This window comes from Eucalyptus grandis, chromosome 10, assembly GCF_016545825.1.
Source record: "Eucalyptus grandis isolate ANBG69807.140 chromosome 10, ASM1654582v1, whole genome shotgun sequence".
In the NCBI taxonomy this organism is placed as follows: domain Eukaryota; kingdom Viridiplantae; phylum Streptophyta; class Magnoliopsida; order Myrtales; family Myrtaceae; genus Eucalyptus; species Eucalyptus grandis.
This window is the reverse complement of record NC_052621.1, coordinates 6223170-6243990: the sequence shown is the minus strand read 5'-3', so window position 1 is coordinate 6243990 and position 20821 is coordinate 6223170. Positions and strand designations below refer to the sequence as shown.

Genomic DNA, 20821 nt, shown 5'->3' with positions numbered 1-20821 from the left:
CCCCGCCTGTTTCTACGAATCTGCTGGATTCTCGCACTCGTCTTTTTCTGTTTGGTTCGGTCTTTGTTCCGTCCGACGCGGTTTTTAGAAGCAGCACGGCAGCCCTCCTTGGGCCTATCCGCGAACTTTCCATTTCCGAAAACTAAAATGGGAATGGCGATTTTGCAGCCGGGTGGCCCTGAGGGAATTCGCCACGTCTCCCCTTCTCATAGATCCTGCAATTCGGACCACAGGGTTAAAATAAGTCTTTAGTACTTCTGAGGTGGTTGGTCGGACGAGAGAACGGGATTCATTTGCGATGGAACTTTCATCTTGGGCGGGGCCGGGGATTGCCGGTCCGATTCTGGTTTCCACATGGATCTGACGAAAGTTTCTAGGGCCATCCCCGATTTGGAAGACGACATGATGATGACTGCAATGGCTTGCCTTCGATTTGATCAGTGAGGCCTCTGATACGTGAAAATTAACTCGTTATCTCATTAGAAGAATGAGAGATGTAAAAGAGATCATTAAAAGAACGAGTGATGTAAAAGAGACCGACGTTATCTTTCAAATTAGTCTTTTAAGAGGAAGATCCTTTGTCCTCCACTGATCCATTGACAGAGATCAAAGCCTAACCTTGTCAGATGTCTGTCAGCGACTAAAATGGGGTTAATGTAAAGCGCGTCGAGACAATTCTTACCTTGCCAAACTGTGTAAAGCGATGTGATTAGATATAAAACTAAAGTTAATCAAATGGCGATGATCACATCTTCCAAACTTCATATCTCGCCTAAGAAAGATCATAGATGAAGTTAATCTAGATCATCGACGAGACCATAATTGCACGAGATATATTTTTACAGATTTCGATAGTACAACGTGTTCAAATATAATTTCTTTCTACGGACACATGCAGTGAAGCCAGTATGTCCATCGAATGTTCTGGCAATAGCTCAACAAAAGGGTACAGCAAGCATTAAAATGGGATATTTGGTGGTTAGGAATAGGTGAAACATTGAATGTGCGAGGATTTTTCCACAGCCACTCGATCCATTCCCATTATTCATTCATTTCATGTCCTTTTCACAGGTTCATATTGACAAAAGTAATTTTATACGGATATTGTCCGGTTGACATAAAACGTGAAAAGACGAAACTGAGATATACTTCATGGCCAAATACAGTACATCACAGCTTCTCTGATACAAGAGAAGTTGAATAGACATTATAAAATAACTTGACAAAATGTTAAAAGCATAACTTATGGGAAGGAAATGGCCGTATTGACTGACTTACTAATATTAAAATCAATAAGCATGTGAATACTAAATTCTTTTTGTTACCCCATAGCGAACTAATTCATGTTTTATTATGCAACAAAATTAGGATTATAGATTTATGATGTTAACTTATTGTATTCGGCCAATGTCCATTTTCGTACTCGAAAAAAGAAAATAGACAATCATAAAGCAACAATTGGAACTTATAACGTTTTGATCCAAAGCTTCGATTGAGAGAGATCGTTGCACAAATCACAGCCACCAAGATTCTTTTAGTTTGGTTAGCGTCCCATCAAAAGATTCTCTCGATTGCAAATGAAAATAATATTTACAAATAAGCTCGACTCAATGAAGTCGTTTTCACTGTAATAGCAATGAAAGAGAGGTGTTTTGCCCATCGCTATTGCTAGATACTTAACGTGTGCTTTCAGGAACTTCTTCTAATAAAATTCTCAAATAAGTATATCAAATTTAAAAATGTCAAGGGGACAAAGAAAAATTATTTTTGTCGATATCCAGATATTAGAAAGGTTAAACCAAATACGATTAAGACAAATAAATATCAATAGAAATCGGTCTACACATCTTTGCAAGAAGTCTGTACAAAATGATTTTCAATTTTTTTATGAAAATGAGACTTATTCGCCGAAGATGGGACAAAAGTAAATAAAAAGGAGAAAATTGTGCTTAGAACACGTGCTTACTTTCATTAAAATAATTTATGGGTATTGCTTTATTTCGTTTATCAATTACATTGGCCTTTCTCCAAACACGATAGGTTTTAAGGCCCAGCCAATTGAGGAAATGTTGATTTGACATCAACCATAAGCTAGGATTAATAAATTCTATCTATATGATTTGCCACGTAAGCTCTACCTAAAAGAATAAGACTTTTGCGGCGATAATCCAATATTAAATTACGTTCGGTAAACAGAAAGGTGACACGACATAATGGTGTCATTTTGGTGACACTCATTTCCTAAGAACTCTCCAATTTTAGGTTCACATCTCAACCTATCTCGTATTCTTTTATCTAAAGTGACCTGTCAACTTTAGATTTAGTATAAATTAGTCTAATTTTTTTTTTTAAATATGAAACTTTAGGTTCAGTCCCAAATTTACCTCAAATTTTTTGTCTAAAAAAATCAACAACATTAACTTTAATTCAGGATAAATTCGAGACTAATCTCACATTTTTTCTTTTGGGATAAAAGCCACCAAAAACCCTAAACTATATCTAATATAACACATTTACTTAATCCAAAGCTTGTACATATTTGACACGTTCACCCCAATTTTGTTTACATAAAAAATCATAATTTTTTTATGACATCAAATTTTTAGGGTAAATGCATCGTATGAATATAAGTTTGAGTTTTCATTATTATAAAAAATAAGTTTTGGGTTTTTGATGTCATGAATATAAGTTTAGGATTTTGGTGTCATGAAAGAAGTTTGAAGTAAATATGTCAATAAGTTTTGAGGTTTTAATGTCACGAAAAAAAAGTTTAAGATAAACATGTGATAGTTAGTGAAATTTTGGGGTTTTTTTATGGCTTTTTTTTTTTTAATAAAGAAAATTCGATTAATTTTTTATCGGCCAAAGTCCCTCGTCCTGTGCGGGGTCTAAAATTGCAACCCACGTCACAAGCACGTGAAACTGGGCAAAACCGTAACACCAACCCATTCCCGACTCGTGCTTGCCGATTGGGATTATCGGTGGAACGTGGCTGGAACGAGGGCAGTTAAAGAAACCCATTTCGACGACCTTCTGGAAAGGAGCGTCGGAATAGTTGGTGGGAAAATTTGATGAGATCAATTGGCGAATCCTCATGATGACTTCCCTTAAAGCAGGCCAAGGTTGATTCCATCGATTGATGATGTGTTTCAAACCAACCAATCATGCTTGAATGTTCACGCCACTCTTTTCACATAAGTTATCTAATTGATTAATTTAATAGGTGCCCCCCTCCCCCAACGTGGTCCACGTGTAGTAATAAATTCAACTTGTTGGAGATAATCTAGTAAAACACAACAAGTACCAGTGGCTTATTAATAATTATTAAAAATAACTTGGAATGGCTGTCAAGGAACGAGAGGGACTGGGCCATTAGTAACCGTTACTATTATAACACGGTTTTCCCGTGTCATGATTTAGTGGGTACAAGTCATGGCGAGCGGTTGGGGCAACAAATCGCATGTACATAACAATTTTAACATGGTTTTCCAAGTAGAGAATGTTTGCAGTCGCCATTGAAGGCTTGGACCATCAAACAACAACTCGCTAAGTCGAAAATTCAGACTCCAACTTCTTTCCCAGGTCCAAATCTAGATCCAATTCCTCGTGAATTGAATCGAGCGATTTCACTCAACAAAATCAACTAAATCCAAATCAAGACCCTCCAATTTGGTGTTAAGTTTGAGTGCGATTAAACTCGCATGTCGACATTTAAAAGAGGATTCGAGCTCGATTAGAAATTAACCATTCTATTCAAATTTGATTGGAATAAAAAAAAACCGTGATACTAGATCCAAGCTACTCAAGAACAATTCGATGGAATTTCATGGCTTGAAATCTAGAAATTTGTTCATAAGGTTTGCTCTTGAGTTTCTTTAATGGAGTGGAAGGATTGGCACTAGACAACACTAACACTGTAAGCAAGACAAAGTAAGTAGAGCAGAAGAGCAGGAGCAAATCTAATGGAATCCAATGCCACGCATTGGGCATGAAACACATGTTTTAGTAAACTTTTCACAATTGAAGTCCAAATTTTAGAAATCCAATAAAGTCTCCTTTAAAGAATGAAATGAGGGGCGTTTAATAATGAATGGATCAAAGACATCCCTTTACGGTGACAATTCGATATAAAGAATAGGCAAGTGTGAAAGTCAATTAAATTAATCATGAATTACCACTCATTGTGTAAACACAGGCTGGCACAAAGTCCCCTAGAACAGGTTAGGGATATGGGCCAAATTATGGAGTCTCGTGCTGAAGTCACGAAGTTAGAAATTCGAAAAACGTCCTGAACCAATAAGATTAACCTAGGATCCGACTACCTTATTTTCTCATAGGGAGCAATGCTCATGTGAAAGAAACCTACACCAAGTTCCCGATAAGAACATATGTCGGCAAAATTCACCAAATCAAAAAACGAAATAATAGATTTATTTTTTATGAACATAAAAAGATGACTAGCCCAGACGCTGTCGAAACACCGCCAAGCCAATTCACGGGGAGCATTAGAGGGACAAGGGCCGCGACCGAAACGACCTCGATAGCGACGAGCACGAGTAACGGTCCGACACATGGACCACGAATCTCCTCTCCATTCCCGAAATCCTCCCTCTCCCCGCTCCACGTGGCTCCACCCCATTGGCAGCCGCCTCGAGCACCCACGCGCTCAATCCTTTCCGCTTCGGTTTCGACTGTGCCGAAATGGTAACAAAAAAAGAGAATAACAATAATAATAAAAAGAAAATGGAAATGGCAAAAAAGAAAAGTTCAGGAAAAAGAGACGAAAGAAAGGCGTTCTGCTCCGAAGCAGTAAAAAATGGCGTTCGGAGGAGGCGAATTTGTCTTCTTCCTCGGGCCAGAATCACCGTCGTCGTCATCCCCGTCATCGTCTCTTCCTCCTCCTCCTCCTCCTCTTCCTTCTTCTCCATCTAAATCCCAGTGCCTCTTCGAGCAACCCAGAAGCCGCAAGTTCGCTCCAGCAGAGCTCCCTCTCTCTTCCTTCCCAAAGTAGACCCCCGTTCTCTCTCCCTCCCTCCCTCTCTCTCTCTACCTTTTTTTTCCTCTCCTTTCGTTTTTTAGTATATTCTCGAGCTGATCCGCTGTGCGCGTTCGGGCTTTTACACTGTGCGTGCGGGGTGTTTACATTTTAGATGCATGCAATGATTGTTCGCTGTGCATGAGCAGGAGCAGAGAGGTGTCAATTGCTTTAAAGTCCTGCTTCTGCTTCTGCGTTTGACCGTTTGTTTGAGTTACTACCCCCTTTCGCTTCCCTCTGCTCTCGGCCACTAGTTGGTCGCTCCCAAATTAAATTTAAGCTCTGCGCTATCTTTCTGGAAATCGTGGGTCTCTCTCTCTCTCTCTCTCTTTCTCTCTCTCTTCGGGGTGTCTTCCATCCAATTAATTCCGCATCGGCTGTTTGCCATTTCGATTCATAAGTAGAATTTGCTCGTGGGGACTTCTGGGATCGTGCGTTTGGAGGCCTTGCTCGTGGTGGGTCTTCTGGGTAGAGCTGGTAATCCGGGCAATTGTTGAAGCGGCCTCTCTTTGAGGCATTCTTGGACTTTCAATTTTGGGGAAGGGAGCTGCTGATAGTCTCTTGTTGCAGCTGTTTCGAGCTCTGTCTGTGTACTCATTTTTTGCTGGAAAATTTGGTGAATTGTTACTATTTCTGAGAAGCTAATCTTGAAAATATACCCAAAGTAACGTGCTCGGGTCGTAGTTTGAGTGGGCACAATTCGAGGGTACTCCCTCATTTCGAGCTGTAATTGCTTGAAAGGATCGTTTTGTGAGTACCCGCTGTCGAGCTTCCTGCTCTCGCTTCACCTCTTCGTGAGCTCCGATTCCGTATCTTGCGTCTGTTTTGCGATTATTTCCGTCTCTGGGAACATGCTATGAGGTTTCGGATATTTTCGAGACTATGCTCTCACGCTATTTGGGAATGGTTCCTGTTAGTAATTTTCGTGTCTTTTTCATCGCTGCGATGCTTCTCATTTGGTTAGTCGCCGGCGATTTTGATTTGTTTAATTCCAGTGTAGGGTTTTTCCGTGAGCTACTGCTTGCTTGTCTTATATGCAGATCGTGCCTCCTGAAATGGAACATATTAGATACTGATAACTTATCTAGTTTGCGTACTGTCGGTTAAAAATGGAGGCTGTAGGTCAATTTTGTCATTGAGGAGAGGGAATCAAACACGCAAAATTTCTTCCGAAATTTTCATCTGTTCTTTGCATTGTTGTTGCGCATGAGTCATGACGGTGTCAGTTCATTGTTGGCAAAAAGTATCCAACTTGTTCTTCCCCTCTTCCTTTTTACACCATGGCATCGAGTTTGTCTTGGACCCCAAAGTTAGCTGCAAAACCACCAAACTGTTTGCTTGGTGTTTGCTGTTACTTCAGTGTGCTCCCTGACTGAAAATTTGCTTGTAGCATCTTGTAATAAGCTGGAACAGTTGACTAACATTGAAAATATATGACAGAAACATTTGTCCAACAATCAGTGATTTGCGATTCGATGCAAGAAATTAGAATGAATCAACCTAAAGTCAAGCGCCGAGTGGGCAAATACGAGGTGGGACGGACTATTGGCGAGGGAACGTTTGCAAAAGTCAAGTTTGCAAGAAACTCTGAGACAGGGGAAGCAGTGGCTCTTAAGATCCTAGACAAAGAGAAGGTTCTGAAGCACAAAATGGCTGAACAGGTCTCTTTCTATTGTCCGTCATTTGTATTTGGTTGCCTGCTCAGGTCTCTTTCTTTTGTTAGATGAGACCAGATTTCTTATGTGCCAGGGCCTTGTCATTTGTCCGTGACCACTTATTAGAAAAGAAGATAATGTTTTTGGTCACAAAATGTGCACGTTTAGTTCTTTGAATTGCTTTTCGGATTACTTGTATACGCACAGCACAGGGTTTTATTTGTTTGTCTTTTGTGCTACTGTAGATCAAGCGGGAGATAGAAACTATGAAGCTGATAAAGCATCCAAACGTTGTACGTTTGTACGAGGTCTCTCTCTCTCTCTCTCTCTCTCTCTCTCTCTCTCTCTCCATGCGCTCGTGTGAGGGTTTTCTACACTTTAGATCACTCTCATTGAGGTCATGAAGATCTTTTCTTCTTTTATATGAGACCATCACCCTTACGCTCAACAATTGTATTATACGTTAATCTTTTGTCCAGTGCTTGTTTTGCGGTGCTGGTGTTTTGCATACATAATATTGTTAATACACTATCTTTCAGCTGTGCCACTTAAGTAGAGCTTTTAGTTATTGGATGGAGGGCCTAATATTTTGATGAATCATTCTGAGCATTTTAGGTGAGTTCCTTCATTATTCTGTAAAGTGACCAGTGTTTCTGTGACTACCTATCCACATTAAAAGCAACCTTCTAGAAGATTTATGGGGAAGTTGATCTACTTAAGAATGGAAATTGGCTTTGTTCGAGGGAGTCTAATATACAGCTGGTGCTGCCGTGACAACTTGCCATCTATAGTGAATATATTGATCAATGCATAGAATTAAGTCATAGAAGTCTCAGTCGTATGACTACTTAACTGCCAAAATCTGGCATAATCTCCAGGTAAATGCCTATTTTCGTGAATGTTCATTGCTGAAATGATTCAGGGAAGATAGAAAAGAGAGGTTGTAAAATTTTAAAACAGTCTTCTTTTCACTTGACCTTATTCCCATATTTTGCAATTAAACTATGCATGAATCTGCACAAGATGCACATTGAGATTCCTCGGAGTTAATGTTAGGCTCTTTGGTGGAGATTGAGCTCTCCATTATTACAGGGATAGCATACTTCTCATATTTGTTCTAGAAAACCCTGTAACTTGCATCCTGCATTATGATAATAGATATTTCTTACCATGATACAAACCTCATAATGATCTGATGGCATTCATTTATACATGCTATTATGGTATTTGCTGATTTATTCGCATTTCAATATTCCTGCAAATGGCAGTGTTCTCAAGGGCTGAGCAGTGCCAATGCTGAATAGAAAGTGCCTCTGCTTATGGCATATAATTTGTTATACGGGTAGGCATTAACGTGGGAATGGACGAAGCAAGAATGTTTTGTTAGACGGGTTGTTATGTGATTGACCTTTTTGGACAGATAAAGGATGCGCGGTTGATGAAAGACCTTGGTTCCTTAGGAGCAAAATCGTGTCAACTTCAAGACACCTAGCATAAGGAACGTCTGAATTTTACATATCACAAGAAATTGAACATACAGAGTAACATTTAAACTTTTCAAAGTACACTATACATAGTAGATACCTGAGGGACACTTGTTGACCTTTTCCATATGTTAGATACAAATAAGACATTTTGCTTGACTTTAGTGCTTTTTGGGCTTTCCTATTTCTGCTTATCTTTTAAACTGTTCTATTTCAGGTTATCGGCAGCAAGACAAAAATTTTTATTGTCTTGGAGTTTGTAACTGGAGGGGAACTTTTTGACAAGATTGTAAGTAACCATGACTAGTAAAGCTATTTTGTGCCCCTGTTTTCTTTCAATTGTTCAAAAGGCTTTGGATCTTCCTTAGGTGAACTTTAAAGAATCACATATAATTTCTACTTCCTTTGCATGTTACTTTGCCATTACACCCCTTTTTCTTTAGAAAAATCTTCAGATAACCATATAATATTGCAGACACCAGTTATGTTCGCCCACTATCTCCACAGGCACAGTAAACAGTTTGTTTGGAGATTGTTTTGTGGAGCTATCTGGTTCATTAGTTCCAATATTCTTTCTCAATTGATTTGTTATGCTGCATTTTTGTGTTGTCTTCAATGAACAATATCTTTCTTTGTGAAGGTAAACCATGGAAGGATGAGAGAGGATGAAGCAAGGAGATATTTCCAGCAGCTTATTAATGCAGTTGACTATTGTCATAGCAGGGGTGTCTACCATAGGGACCTAAAGGTGGACGAATAATATGATGTTGACTGATGCTCTGACTATGAGTGAGCTACTGCGGTATAAAGAAAACGACTCATTAATTTTTTGTTTGTGTTGGTATGTGTCTTTGCAGCCAGAGAATTTGTTGTTGGATGCATATGGAAACCTAAAAATATCTGATTTTGGTTTGAGTGCATTGTCCCAACAAGTCAGGGTAATTATTTGTCTTCAATCTCTATCTGAACGTGCTTTCTTGTCATTAATGCTGTTCTTTTAAACAAGTGCTGTCGTAACATGGCTGGTATCAAATGGATTGACTTGCATTATGGATAACAATTTTGTGATTGACTTGCACTTTATAACCACGGTCACAACACCTTGGTTTGATATGGCTTGCCATGGCGATTACCAAGTCCAGCAAGTGGTCTTCAATACTCACTAGCAGTTGTCTGTCAAGTTATGCCTGCATCTTCTCAAATTGTCCTGAACTGCAAAATCATCTTATCCAAATGCTTCGTTAATCCAAAGATTTGCTAAGTGATGCCTATATCTTTCTGGAAGTCTTCATGGTGTCACTTGTTGCTGTGGGGCCATTTCCTGTCCTTGTTACTTGATATGAAAATATAGTTTAGACAATGTCTAATCATCCGAAGCACTCATCTCACATCTTTCTTTCTTCTTTTTTTTGACCTCTCTGTATTTGGTGCAAACTAGCTAGCTCTTTGCATTCCCTTGCTATGCCTTGGAGTTACGTTGTCCTTTAATTTGTTTGGCAGGATGATGGTCTTCTTCATACTACATGTGGAACTCCAAATTATGTTGCTCCTGAGGTTTGTATGCTCTCTGATTCCTGTTACCATGATGACACTTTGTATAACTCTCTGCTTATTGCTTTGGCTTATAATCTGAGTTTGTTGACTCTCTTGTCTCTTCTTTTCTAGGTCCTTAACGATAGAGGCTATGATGGGGCAACGGCAGACCTGTGGTCTTGTGGAGTAATACTGTTCGTATTGCTTGCAGGTTACTTGCCTTTCGATGATTCTAATCTTATGAACCTGTATAAAAAAGTGAGCATTTTTTTAATTTCATCAAGTGTACTCCGAGTACCTTAGATCTTCCAATTTTTTAATACTTTGGTTCTTCCTTTGTAGATATCTGCTGCTGAATTCACTTGTCCTTCTTGGCTTTCTTTTGAGGCCATGAAGCTGATAACTCGAATATTGGATCCCAACCCCATGACGGTAACTAATTATGCTTTCATACATTTGCGAGTGAAGATTGTATGAACAATATATTACAAAACAACAAAAGAAAAGAAGGAAGGAAACACTTGGTATAAAACCTTGAAGCTACTATTTTGTTTTCTTATTCGTTTATCACCAGGAGTTACCTTGGAGTTGCTTCTCAGGAAATGAACATTTTGAAGTATATGAATCCGCCAATTCTTTCTTTAACTGTCATAAAGCACATTATGTAAATTAAAACATGAGGTGGACCAGTGTGGGATTCCTACCGTACCCAGCTGCCAAGTTTCATTTCACCACCTCCTGCATTGTTTTCAAGGCCAGTGCTATGAGAGATAAATCTTCCTCTTGTCCTCTCTATCTTAGTTATTATCGTTCAGTTGTTCCCTCTTAGAAATTTAGTGGAGTCAAATAATTGCTTCTGCATTTTACTGACATATCCAAACTTTTAATCTATTGATATCCTGTGTATCTGACGAACTGCATTCTATTTCAGCGCATTACCATACCTGAAATACTTGAAGATGCATGGTTTAAGAAAAATTACAAGCCCCCCATCTTTGATGAGAAAGACAATACTAACTTGGATGATGTAGAAGCTGTTTTTAAGGATTCAGAAGTAAGTTGAGAAGTTAACTCAATTAAGAGCTTAGGTATCACAAGAGATTGTGCAGAAGTTGTTTGATGAAATTCATGCCGTTTGGAATTGTGACAGGAGCACCATGTGACAGAGAGGAAGGAGGAACAGCCCACAGCTATGAATGCCTTCGAATTAATAGCCATGTCAAAAGGGCTCAAACTTGAGAATTTGTTTGACGCAGAACAGGTCTGTGGCTTTGTGTGCTGTGTGCATAAAAGTTTTTTTTAACCTTCTCCCTGCCAACAATTTAGTTGGTGATTTTATTGACCTTTGGGTTACTAAAAGCTGTTCCAAACCAAATTGGTACTGGTCTGGGGGGAAATGGCTTAAGAACTATATCTAGAGAAGCACCTGTGGACCACCCAATCAGAACATCCTTCAACACAATTCATCTGACAGGACATGTTTGACATGTACTTGTAGTAACAGATGTGCTTAGGAATAGCAAATCTGGAAAGGAAGATACTACAATTTGTTGCTGGAACATTCTTTATTTTCCTAGCATACTGCTTTTTGTGTAAGCTATAGCATATGCACCATTATCTTTTGTTAAGAAATCTTCCTGCAAAATCGCCAAAAGTTTTTAAATGTGCATTTGATACAAGTGCCTTCTGATGATTATGGCCGTCTTCTAAATCCCTTCTTTGGGTATTAGATTCAGTGGCCTTACTGTTATTTGCAGACTGATCATCCTTCCAAAATCTTTTCTTTTTAAGTAAAGGGCTGGGCTTCAACGTTTGAAATATGTTTTCAGAGATGCATGGCTGGTTTTGAAGTCAATTCTTAGATAGTTAAAAAAAGAGATTGGGATAGTTTCGATATTACTTTATCAGTATCATTCTTTTTCTTCAGAGAGTTAATTCATTTAATTTCTTTGCAGGAGTTTAAGAGAGAAACGAGGTTCACATCGAAATGCCCTGCCAATGAGATCATTCATAAGATTGAAGAATTGGCAAAGCCCCTTGGTTTCGATGTTCACAAGAAGAACTACAAGGCAAGCAGTGCATATTGGCACTTAACATACACTCTCGTAACATACACTCTCGTTTATTTGGAAGGATGGCTTGAATTTCTCATGCACTGTTGTGGAAGCACAGAGCGGGCTCATTTTAGTCTTTCGTAGTTTATGTGGATTAACACTAGTGCTTCTCATGTGTCTGTCAGATGAGGCTTGAAAATATTAAGGCGGGAAGGAAGGGAAATCTTAACGTAGCCACAGAGGTAAACAAGAAAGGAATTTCAGTAATATTAGCGGCAATTTGAGAGCTCTATTACAATCCATCTCATAATTTTCTCATTGACTAGATATTTCAAGTGGCACCATCACTTCATATGGTCGAGGTTCGAAAGGCTAAAGGCGACACTTTGGAATTCCATAAGGTACTCTACCCTCTGTTCCTTTTAGGATCGTCTTTCTCTATAAAAATTGCACATTGCCACCTGCATCTGCATGGATTTTCAAAAGAGCTGAACATGATGATGTCTTGTGGTAAATGTCGTTAACTGTTGAATGTAGTGACTGATGCTCGTGACAGTGAATATGTCATGTTCTGTTGCCCTTTGCAATCTCATCTCGTAACTTGTCATTTACCCGCCGCATGTCTGCTGCAGTTCTATAAAAACCTCTCGACATGCCTCGAGGACGTCGTTTGGAAAACCGAGGAAGAGATGCAAGATAGGAAGTAAGAGCTATGGCCGTCCCCAGGCGGCACTGTTAATAACCCTAAACCCATGTTCGTTTTGGACTGGCTGCACATTGGGTCTATATCTTCATTCTTTGTGGGAGTCTTTTCTTGGACGTTCTTGATCCACCTCGGTCTGAATTTAGATTAGCTAATATTGGTACCAGTTGTTCATACCGTGCTTCCTTAATAGCGGCGGGTCTCTCCTTGTCCGACTTAGAGATTCCGGAGTCATGTTGTAATCTTCGAGGAATGGTCGATAATGCAATTGTTCGTCTGCTTTTTCTTCTTCTTTTTTGTTCTTTCTTTCTTTTTATTATCGTCCCGTGACACGGACCGGCGGTGCTAATCAAAGACTCACAGGTGCCCGCTGGACCCGCGTCGAGAAGGGCGATCATAGCTTAGAAATCACGATTGGCCGGGAATTGATCCACGCCTTTGATGTTGGATCGAAGAGATGGCATTGTGTTCTCGCTGCACCTAACGTTCTGGTCGTGCACGAAACGGACTTTCTTTGGGTTGGCCTTTTGACTGGTAGACGTTGGTAGATACGGTTTCAAACTTTGTCACTGGATACACGAGCATATATTACAGGGATGAGTGCACGAAAGCTCGAAAAGTGTAATCAAGTTTTAAAATTTATAATGTATGTGTAATTGAGTCCAAATTTTTTTTAAAGATATATAATTAAGTTTTAAAACTTATAGTTATTACAGTCAAATCCTTTCATTAACTTTCCGCAACTTGACAAACGAAAAAAGCTAGACGGTTTTTTGAATTTGATCAAAGGTCTTGATTGCACAAATTTGATAAATTTTAGGATTCAATTGTATTTTTTGTGGTAAGTTCTAGAACTTTTAATGTACTTATTCTTATGATATACATACAATTACATACATAAACCAGTTATTGGTATTGAGATTTCTATACATATGCGCATTTTTCCACCGCATCTTCAATTATCATATTATTTTCTCGATTTGGATGTATATTCATATGGTCTGGTCACTTTAAACCTTTGTAATAGTTGATTCTTGATACCTAAATTAAGCTCAATCTACCTTGATATTCAGGGGCTTGACCTCAACGCGATAGACCATCCTACACGGTCGTGCTCGCTTCAACTTGTTCAGCAAAACTAAGTTCTCTTTTAATCTAATGATAAGCAAATTATAAATTTGACTATCAAATTTGACAATCCAACTTCTTTTTTAATGGAAACAGACCATAATTTGATAATTATTAATCGTTGAGCGGGACTTTAAATGTTTCTTCTTTTTTATTATTATTATTATTATTATTATTATTATCTATTTTTGACACAAGAGCATCTCAAACCGCGCACGAATCGGAGGCCTCCTCCATCCAACGACTCGTCTCGTCGTCCGGCCTGCTCTGCTCTCCGACCGCGGACGCGAAGGAGGACTCGTCGAGCTCTTCAATCCGCCTCGCTTCCCGCGTGTTGATCTCCCCTCCATTGCTCCGCCGCCGCCGCCGCCGCCGCCACCGCCGCCGCGAGGATCGTCCGGGTACTCTCTCTCCGGTCGAATCCGCGATCATTGCGCTCCAGCGCCGTTTTTTTCTTCTTCTCGCTCGATGTGATTTGAGTCGCGTTACGTACGCAATCGATATCAGCGCCCGCCGTTGGTCGATTCTGTTCTCGAGACTGAGATCATGAGTTCGTGCCGCTCGTTGTTCCTGTAGTCGAAGCTAGGCGCGGCTGAATGGAGTCTTCGCTGGTGCATCACACAGCTTTGTCCGGGGATTTTTAGTTAGTCTTGCGAGCGTGATTCGCGTGACTGTGGTCTTTCAACGGAATCATTGCTATTGCGTTACCTGTTGTGAAGATTTGCTAAATCTTAGAGCAGCGGATGATCTACTCAGATACTGTGTGGCTTTTCGGTGTGTTTTCTAGAATCAGATTGATAGCATGAAATGTGGCCACTGATCACAACTTCACGTTTGTGAATCATCGCGACTGATTCAAGGATTATAGAACACGGAGAATTTATTAGAAAAAACAGACGGTAATATTGGCTGGTTTTGCATTGTTAATTCTTTGCATGATCATTAAGGAGGAGATGATGGGAAGTCCAAGAATCTGCAATCTGTGTTTCGTTATTTCAATTTTTGAAATATATAGTTGTCAATAGGAAATTCTGAATCGCATTGTTGCTTACGGGTCCTCTATAGACGATATTCTGTGTTCTTATTCCATGTGTTAGATATTTATATTGATAAGTCTTGTTCCTTCTTTTCATTGCACTAGAAAGAAGTTGTATAGGTGTGATATATTGTTTCTGTCTGTAGGGTCTTCCTGCTCGGCAAATTGTTGCTAACTTTATCAATTGCAAAGTCATGGTAATGTTTCATGGAACTGGTTTCCCTTGATAATATTCCTTTGATGAGAAGAATGAGTTCTAATAGAGTGGTTCTGTATCATTTGCACATAGAATTTCCTGATTGGAGCTTTTAAACCACCATGTACTATTTCAATCTCATTTGCGGATGGAAGAACACGCAAACAGGTATCCTGTACTTAAATACTCATGAATATCTTGCAAAGTACAGTTGAGCCTGCAACATGCAAACTAGTTCTTTAAATGCAAGAAATTGTTGGTTATTGGTCGGGGACCCTAAGGATAATCTCAGAGTAAGACATTAAAATCTGTAGAAGGAGATGATCCAATGGTATTTACTAAGTTCAGGAATTGGTTGAATAGCTGGAATTTTGACAGAGAAAGAAGTAGAAAGGATTGTTCTTAGCTAAATATATGGTACTTAACATCATTTAGCTGAAAATGCAATAGTGCTCATAAGACCTGTTAGCGGGACATATCGTAATTTACTTCAAGAAACCTTTCATCATAGGAACTACATGTCGATAGAACCTGTTCTCAAATTAGCAAAATCTCATGGTGCAATGAGTCATCCCTGTTTAGAAGCTTTACAGAAGCTGATAAGATTGACTATCCTGTCAGCCTATTGCAGAAAAAGTTAGCAAACTTCTATTCTCAGAGCTCTCTCTAGCAGCTCAAACCTGCTAGGCATAGGCATAGCATGAAAAGTATTCATCATCGATAAAAATTTGTAATGACTGGGTATATCTGAGTAGTTTTGACAGTAGAGGCATGAAGTGCTATTTTGTTTATTAAAGAACTGCTTAAAAAAAAAATTATCTTTTGGTTGAATCTTGGTTTCATAGCAATCTTTTCATGCCAAAGAAGCTTGCTGAAAGCTGTGTTTCTTTTACTGTATGTAATGTGTCCTGGATTTTGAATATGATATAGGTACCATTGAAGAAGGACAATGGTCAAACAGTTATGGTTCCTCTCTTTGAAAGTCAGGAGAGTATAATTGGAGAGGTACTTCATGGAGTTTAATAAAAACTCCTCCCATCAAGCATATATCTTTGTATATTTGTTTTACAATTAAATGTTTAGGATGAGGGTGAACTTTTTGTGGAATGCTTGTTAGGTTGTTATTGAACCATTGCAAGGGAAGAAGGCTGAGCACATTGGTGTTAAAATCGAGCTCCTCGGCCAGATAGGTTTGCACATTGTCTTTTCTTTTCTCATTTCAAGGCCAAAGAGAACAGATGAAAAGCAGAATAGAGCAAGCATTTCTTAAGTGTTTATGTTGTATGCATCTTAATGTGTAAACTTGTCTGTTTTTCAAAGCAGTATATACATAACTTGTTTTTTGCATCCATAAGTACAGCGAAATTCTTATTCTACCATCTAGATCATATTACAAACTGGAAAGCACGGTACTTACCAACGTTTCCTGTGTTCCGGAAAATCATATTGTCTTACATGGGACCACACAAAAAGGAACTGTCTAGGTCAGTAATGGATTTTCTCAGAAAAAGAGCAGAAAAAGATGGCTCCAGCACCAAAAAGCTCAAAGGACATAGGAAATGGGCACACTGTAAGGGATAGAAGAGCTAATTACAGGGAAACCAAAATTTCTACATAAGAAGGGTGAGAGTATGGGGTGGCCTGTAGAGCATGGATTTAATTATCGTGTTTGTGGCCTTAACATGTCAATACACTGCAGTACACTGGTGTCCTCTAGTTGATGATCCCTTTTTCTCTTACTCCATTGTCCTAAATTCTCATATTAAGTCCACGTGATTTTGGTTGACTCACTAGTATCTACTTTTCTATACCATGAAAGACCTCCGTTGTTAAAAAGTTGTTTACAAGTTATTTTTCTTTGGTCGGAGCAAAATAATCATGGAACAAAATTGGAGAGGGACTGATGTTCATTCTTTTTCTTAAGCTCTTGGGAGACTCTCTGATCTGTTTATTTGATAACTCACAAGATCAAATAACTGGAAACCTTAATTGACATCTAGTAGTTTTTTGCAAGTGCTCGTTTTTGTCTCAATGAATTTGATCTTGTTCTGAATGATTAAATTGTAAATGATGATTGTATTTGAAATCAGGATTCATGCAGACTTTTCCTAATATTTAGCAAGTCTTTTAGCTAACATTTCCATTTCAATTTTGCAGAATTGTATTTCGACAGGGGCAACTTCTATGATTTTACATCTTTGGGTGAGTGCAGGACTATACAGTTAGATAGATCATAAGTCCTTCACATTGTCAATAGTATGAGTCAGTCCATCAATCCCCTTGCTGATAGTTAATTACGCTATGCTAGAATCTTCTAGTTATTTGCTATGCAGTTTTGATTACTCATTGAATTATATTGGGTCCAAATTATACATGACTGCTGATATAAATTGTGCAGTACGTGAACTTGACGTACCTGGTGAATTATATGAAACAAAAACGTACCCCTTTGAGTTCTCAACTGTCGAGATGCCCTACGAATCATATAATGGAGTCAATGTAAGACTCAGGTAAGCATATACTAGGGATTTAGAGTGTCATTCTCTCCTGCGTTCATTCTTTATGCATTAGATTTATTGCTCCACTTTCATATGTCTGGATGCATCCAGTTTTAGATATTGGTGAATCGCATTATTCAGTGCACGCCCCCACATGCATGCGTGCGTGTGGGGCATGTGTTTCGGAGGATGTTGTAGAAGGAGACTTAGTTATTGTGAAACTAGTGTGAACGTGCTTGTTTGGATAACTTAAGGATTAGGCTATGAAAACGGTTTTTTCATTAAGTTTGCTTTCGTGCAAGCCACATAAAGCTGAAAATGGAAATAGGTTTTATGCCTTATATGTGGAAGCTCAATGTGGTCCCACAATCGATGATGGAAGAAAAGATATTCAGTCAAGCTGAATTGCTTCAGGTCAAAACTCTGCAACTTTTACTTTTTAAAGGAGTAACTGAGGGAGCGCTAGGATCAACATTGGCGGTGGTTCTCCTGGTCTGATGTTTTTTCTTCATGTGAGCGGCTAACGTTCTTTGATAGAACCCTTATGATTTTCTTTTAATCATTGTTTGCTTGAATTTGTTGAGTGCATCATCATCTACTGAATTTTTAAGTAATGTGCGTCTGAGAACAGAGGTGCCAATTGGGAAACAAATAGTGACAAATCCAGCCCTTCTTCACACACTGCAGGTACATTTTGAAAGCGACAATTAGCAGAAACATTGTCGGCAACATTGTGGAGAGCCAGGATTTTGTGGTAATTACTGAAACTGCTTATCAATTTCTATGGATACTTATGTCACTAATTGTTTAGAGCACACGCTGGTCATGTTGCTGCAATAAATGCTTTGTGCAACAGCAACCTGTAAGTCCAACAACCTCATATAAGTTTATTTTTAGTTCAAAACCTCATATCTGTTTCATATGTCTTAATAGAAGGATTTTCTTCTTCTTCCCCCTTGAAGGGAATATTAAATCGTACCAATTTTGTTACTTTAGTAGATGGGCTCATTCATTTCAAAAATTGGTACTGAGAATAGGAAGTACTATATAATCCAAAATTGGCAATATTTGTTGTTTTTTTGGGACAAGTCCAATCAAATTAACCGGAATGAAGATGTACACCTGATTGCTGAGATATGATCCTTCCTGACATCTACGGGATCAAATTAGATATAACTCACTTCAGCCTTTCACAGTTAACTGCACATGGTTAGGAATCCAGATAGAACCAATTACGGATAGATTGGGCTGGATTTTTTTGGATTTAACTGCATAGGTCCTCTGCCAAATAATGCTGTTATTTTCTTTTTCAGGTCCGGAATTACACCCCACTTCCAGCTATCAATAACAGCATCAAGGTGAGGCATGCTCTGATGATTAAATTATCATTAATAGCTGATCATGGACATTTAGTCTATTCTTACTTCCTGCATAATCTTTTGCTGTCTTTAGTTGCTGTGTGACTTCATTGGCTAGAAATGCTGATTAACTTTTAAAATATCTGCTTTGACTTGTATCCATGCTAAGTATTCCATTCTGTGAACCTGATCTATTTGATGAGTCACAGACTTTCATGTGAAGTCTTTTTAACTTATTGGAAGCATGCATGTCATCATTCTTAGGTTTTGATTTATATGTTATTATCACTTCATGCTTTAATTATCTAAGATTTGGCTTCTCTTGTTTGAACCATATTATTCTTCCTGCATTTTTGCTGGTCGCTTCTTGTAGATCTGCTCTGTCGAGTGTGCAAAATTAGGCTTCTCTTATTTGAACCATATTGTTCCTGCATGTTTTGTATCTTGTAGATGGAAGTTGGGATCGAGGACTGCCTGCACATTGAATTTGAATACAACAAAAGCAAGTGAGTTATATACTCCTGATGCTGATGGATTGATTTGTCACGAGAGCTTTTTAAGCTCCTCATGAGGGTTGGACTTCACATTTTCTTACAGTGCCTAGTAATTTCAGGTATCACTTGAAGGATGTTATAATAGGCAAAATCTACTTCCTTCTTGTAAGAATCAAGATAAAGAATATGGAGCTTGAGATCAGGCGTCGAGAATCAACTGGATCAGGCCATAATACTTATGTTGAGACGGAAACCCTAGCTAAATTTGAATTGATGGATGGCACTCCAGTCAGGGGTATGTCAACTAGTTTTTCAATCAATTTGGCTAAAAAGTTTGACACTACCAAGTGCTGCTTTTGACCAATTACGGAATTTCTAACCTCTTTTTTTAATCTGATTATATTTCAAAATTGTCTGGTGCTGTTTCTAGCATATCTCGGGTTAGAATTGACTGCTTGTAGGGTCTTCTATTTCCCCTTTGTGTGCAGTTATCAACAAAATTGTGTAGCTGGATTTGCTTGAAATGTGATAGTCAAGGTCAAGAGAGATGTACTCTTTTTGCGAATTGTTGAGATTTACTCACATATGCTGTTCTTCAATGTTCTTGCAGGTGAATCAATCCCAATCAGATTGTTCCTGAGCCCATACGAATTAACACCAACATATCGCAACATCAATAATAAATTCAGTGTGAAGTATTATCTAAACCTTGTTCTAGTGGATGAAGAGGACCGGCGGTACTTCAAGCAGCAAGAAATGACAGTATACCGGCTTCTCGAAACTCCATGATTCTTTTCCCAGCTTGCACGATCTCATTGTTCGATTCAGGGAAGAGATTGCCCTTTCAAACACTGGACTGGAGCACTCATCCGGTTTTACTGAGGAACCAAGCACCCTTGTGACATCTAAAGAGCCACTTGAACGAGGGACAGTCGATCCCATGTTTGGTTCATCTTCGTGCGGAAGCAAGTAGACTCTTCAAGTTCAGCCCCACTCGTTTCAACTGGAAGAGTGTCTTTGTTCTGATGGCTGTTGTCCTCTGTTGGTACGGGGCATTTTTACCATCAGATACGTCATCACGATCGCTTCCGCATCGACAACACAACTCTTCACATCTGTTTTTTATGTGGTGACTTAAGATTTATATCTAGAGAATCTGATTCCGGACGCGTAGCATATAACGGGTGCACTCGCATATTGTACTAGTCAGCGGATTGAACATTGTTCCAATGATGCACTCGCGTATCTACGGCCCTGGAAGCAAGTACGGTTTCAAGTGGAGGTTCGCTAAACCTACGATAGCACTTGAGAACTGCGAATTTGGTATTGTTGACATTCTTCGCGAAAGTAGATCCTCTGTACGGATGAAGCAGATGCACACGCTTCTATCCTTCTTTAGCTTAAGCGTCTAGAAGTTGAATAATTCAAAGTTGCCCACCTTCCATCGTTTGTTTTCTCCTTTTTGGCAAAAAAAAAGGTGAGCGATGCTAACGAAGCAACGACGGAATTGCACGTGGGGCTGTTTTGGCTATTTCGGGTTTTACTATTTTGAGCGAAGAGGCGAGTGGAAACAGCTAATTAGAAAATGCTCTCGATTTTAACTCAGCAAGGTAAGTGCGAAATCGATGAATCCGAACTTTCAAAGTA

At 39.0% G+C, this 20821-nt stretch overlaps 2 protein-coding genes across 8 annotated transcripts; both read left to right on the top strand.

Annotated features, from left to right (window-relative positions):
- Positions 1 to 4784: 4784 nt before the first annotated feature.
- Positions 4785 to 12756, top strand: LOC104421421 (CBL-interacting protein kinase 32). 6 transcript variants are annotated; one of them, XM_010033360.3, is made up of 15 exons: positions 4785 to 5007; positions 6476 to 6696; positions 6936 to 6998; positions 8392 to 8463; positions 8815 to 8922; positions 9032 to 9112; positions 9675 to 9728; positions 9840 to 9965; positions 10050 to 10139; positions 10639 to 10761; positions 10858 to 10968; positions 11663 to 11776; positions 11947 to 12003; positions 12088 to 12162; positions 12394 to 12756. In XM_010033360.3, the coding sequence occupies exons 2-15, from the start codon at positions 6511 to 6513 to the stop codon at positions 12466 to 12468; spliced, it is 1335 nt and encodes a 444-aa protein (XP_010031662.1). In that variant the 5' UTR covers positions 4785 to 5007; positions 6476 to 6510; the 3' UTR covers positions 12469 to 12756. The 6 variants fall into 6 exon arrangements, with proteins under 6 accessions (XP_010031662.1, XP_039159446.1, XP_010031661.1 ...); XM_039303512.1 differs by lacking the exon at positions 4785 to 5007 and adding an exon at positions 5177 to 5194; XM_010033359.3 differs by lacking the exon at positions 4785 to 5007 and adding an exon at positions 5230 to 5343.
- Positions 12757 to 13792: 1036 nt separating this feature from the next.
- On the top strand, positions 13793 to 20611 carry LOC104421420 (vacuolar protein sorting-associated protein 26A). 2 transcript variants are annotated; one of them, XM_018864391.2, is made up of 12 exons: positions 13793 to 13993; positions 14821 to 14825; positions 14918 to 14992; positions 15755 to 15829; positions 15942 to 16014; positions 16982 to 17026; positions 17223 to 17334; positions 18010 to 18076; positions 18636 to 18680; positions 19131 to 19186; positions 19294 to 19469; positions 19785 to 20611. In XM_018864391.2, exons 2-12 carry the CDS (start codon positions 14823 to 14825, stop codon positions 19961 to 19963), a joined length of 906 nt encoding a protein of 301 aa, XP_018719936.1. In that variant the 5' UTR covers positions 13793 to 13993; positions 14821 to 14822; the 3' UTR covers positions 19964 to 20611. The 2 variants fall into 2 exon arrangements, with proteins under 2 accessions (XP_018719936.1, XP_010031660.1); XM_010033358.3 differs by having other exon boundaries at positions 13800 to 13993; positions 14775 to 14825.
- The last annotated feature ends 210 nt before the right edge of the window (positions 20612 to 20821 follow it).

What these genes read in the sequence shown, in the direction of transcription:
- LOC104421420 (XM_018864391.2), top strand. An exon ending in CGAGCTCCTCGGCCAGATAG is followed by an intron (nt 16,015 to 16,981) that starts GTTTGCACATTG and finishes TCAATTTTGCAG; the next exon opens with AATTGTATTTCGACAGGGGC. An exon ending in GGAGTCAATGTAAGACTCAG is followed by an intron (nt 17,335 to 18,009) that starts GTAAGCATATAC and finishes CACACACTGCAG; the next exon opens with GTACATTTTGAAAGCGACAA.
- LOC104421421 (XM_010033360.3), top strand. Translation starts at nt 6,511, where the DNA reads ATGCAAGAAATTAGAATGAATCAACCTAAAGTCAAGCGCCGAGTGGGC. An exon ending in CAAATTATGTTGCTCCTGAG is followed by an intron (nt 9,729 to 9,839) that starts GTTTGTATGCTC and finishes CTTCTTTTCTAG; the next exon opens with GTCCTTAACGATAGAGGCTA. An exon ending in TTATGAACCTGTATAAAAAA is followed by an intron (nt 9,966 to 10,049) that starts GTGAGCATTTTT and finishes CTTCCTTTGTAG; the next exon opens with ATATCTGCTGCTGAATTCAC.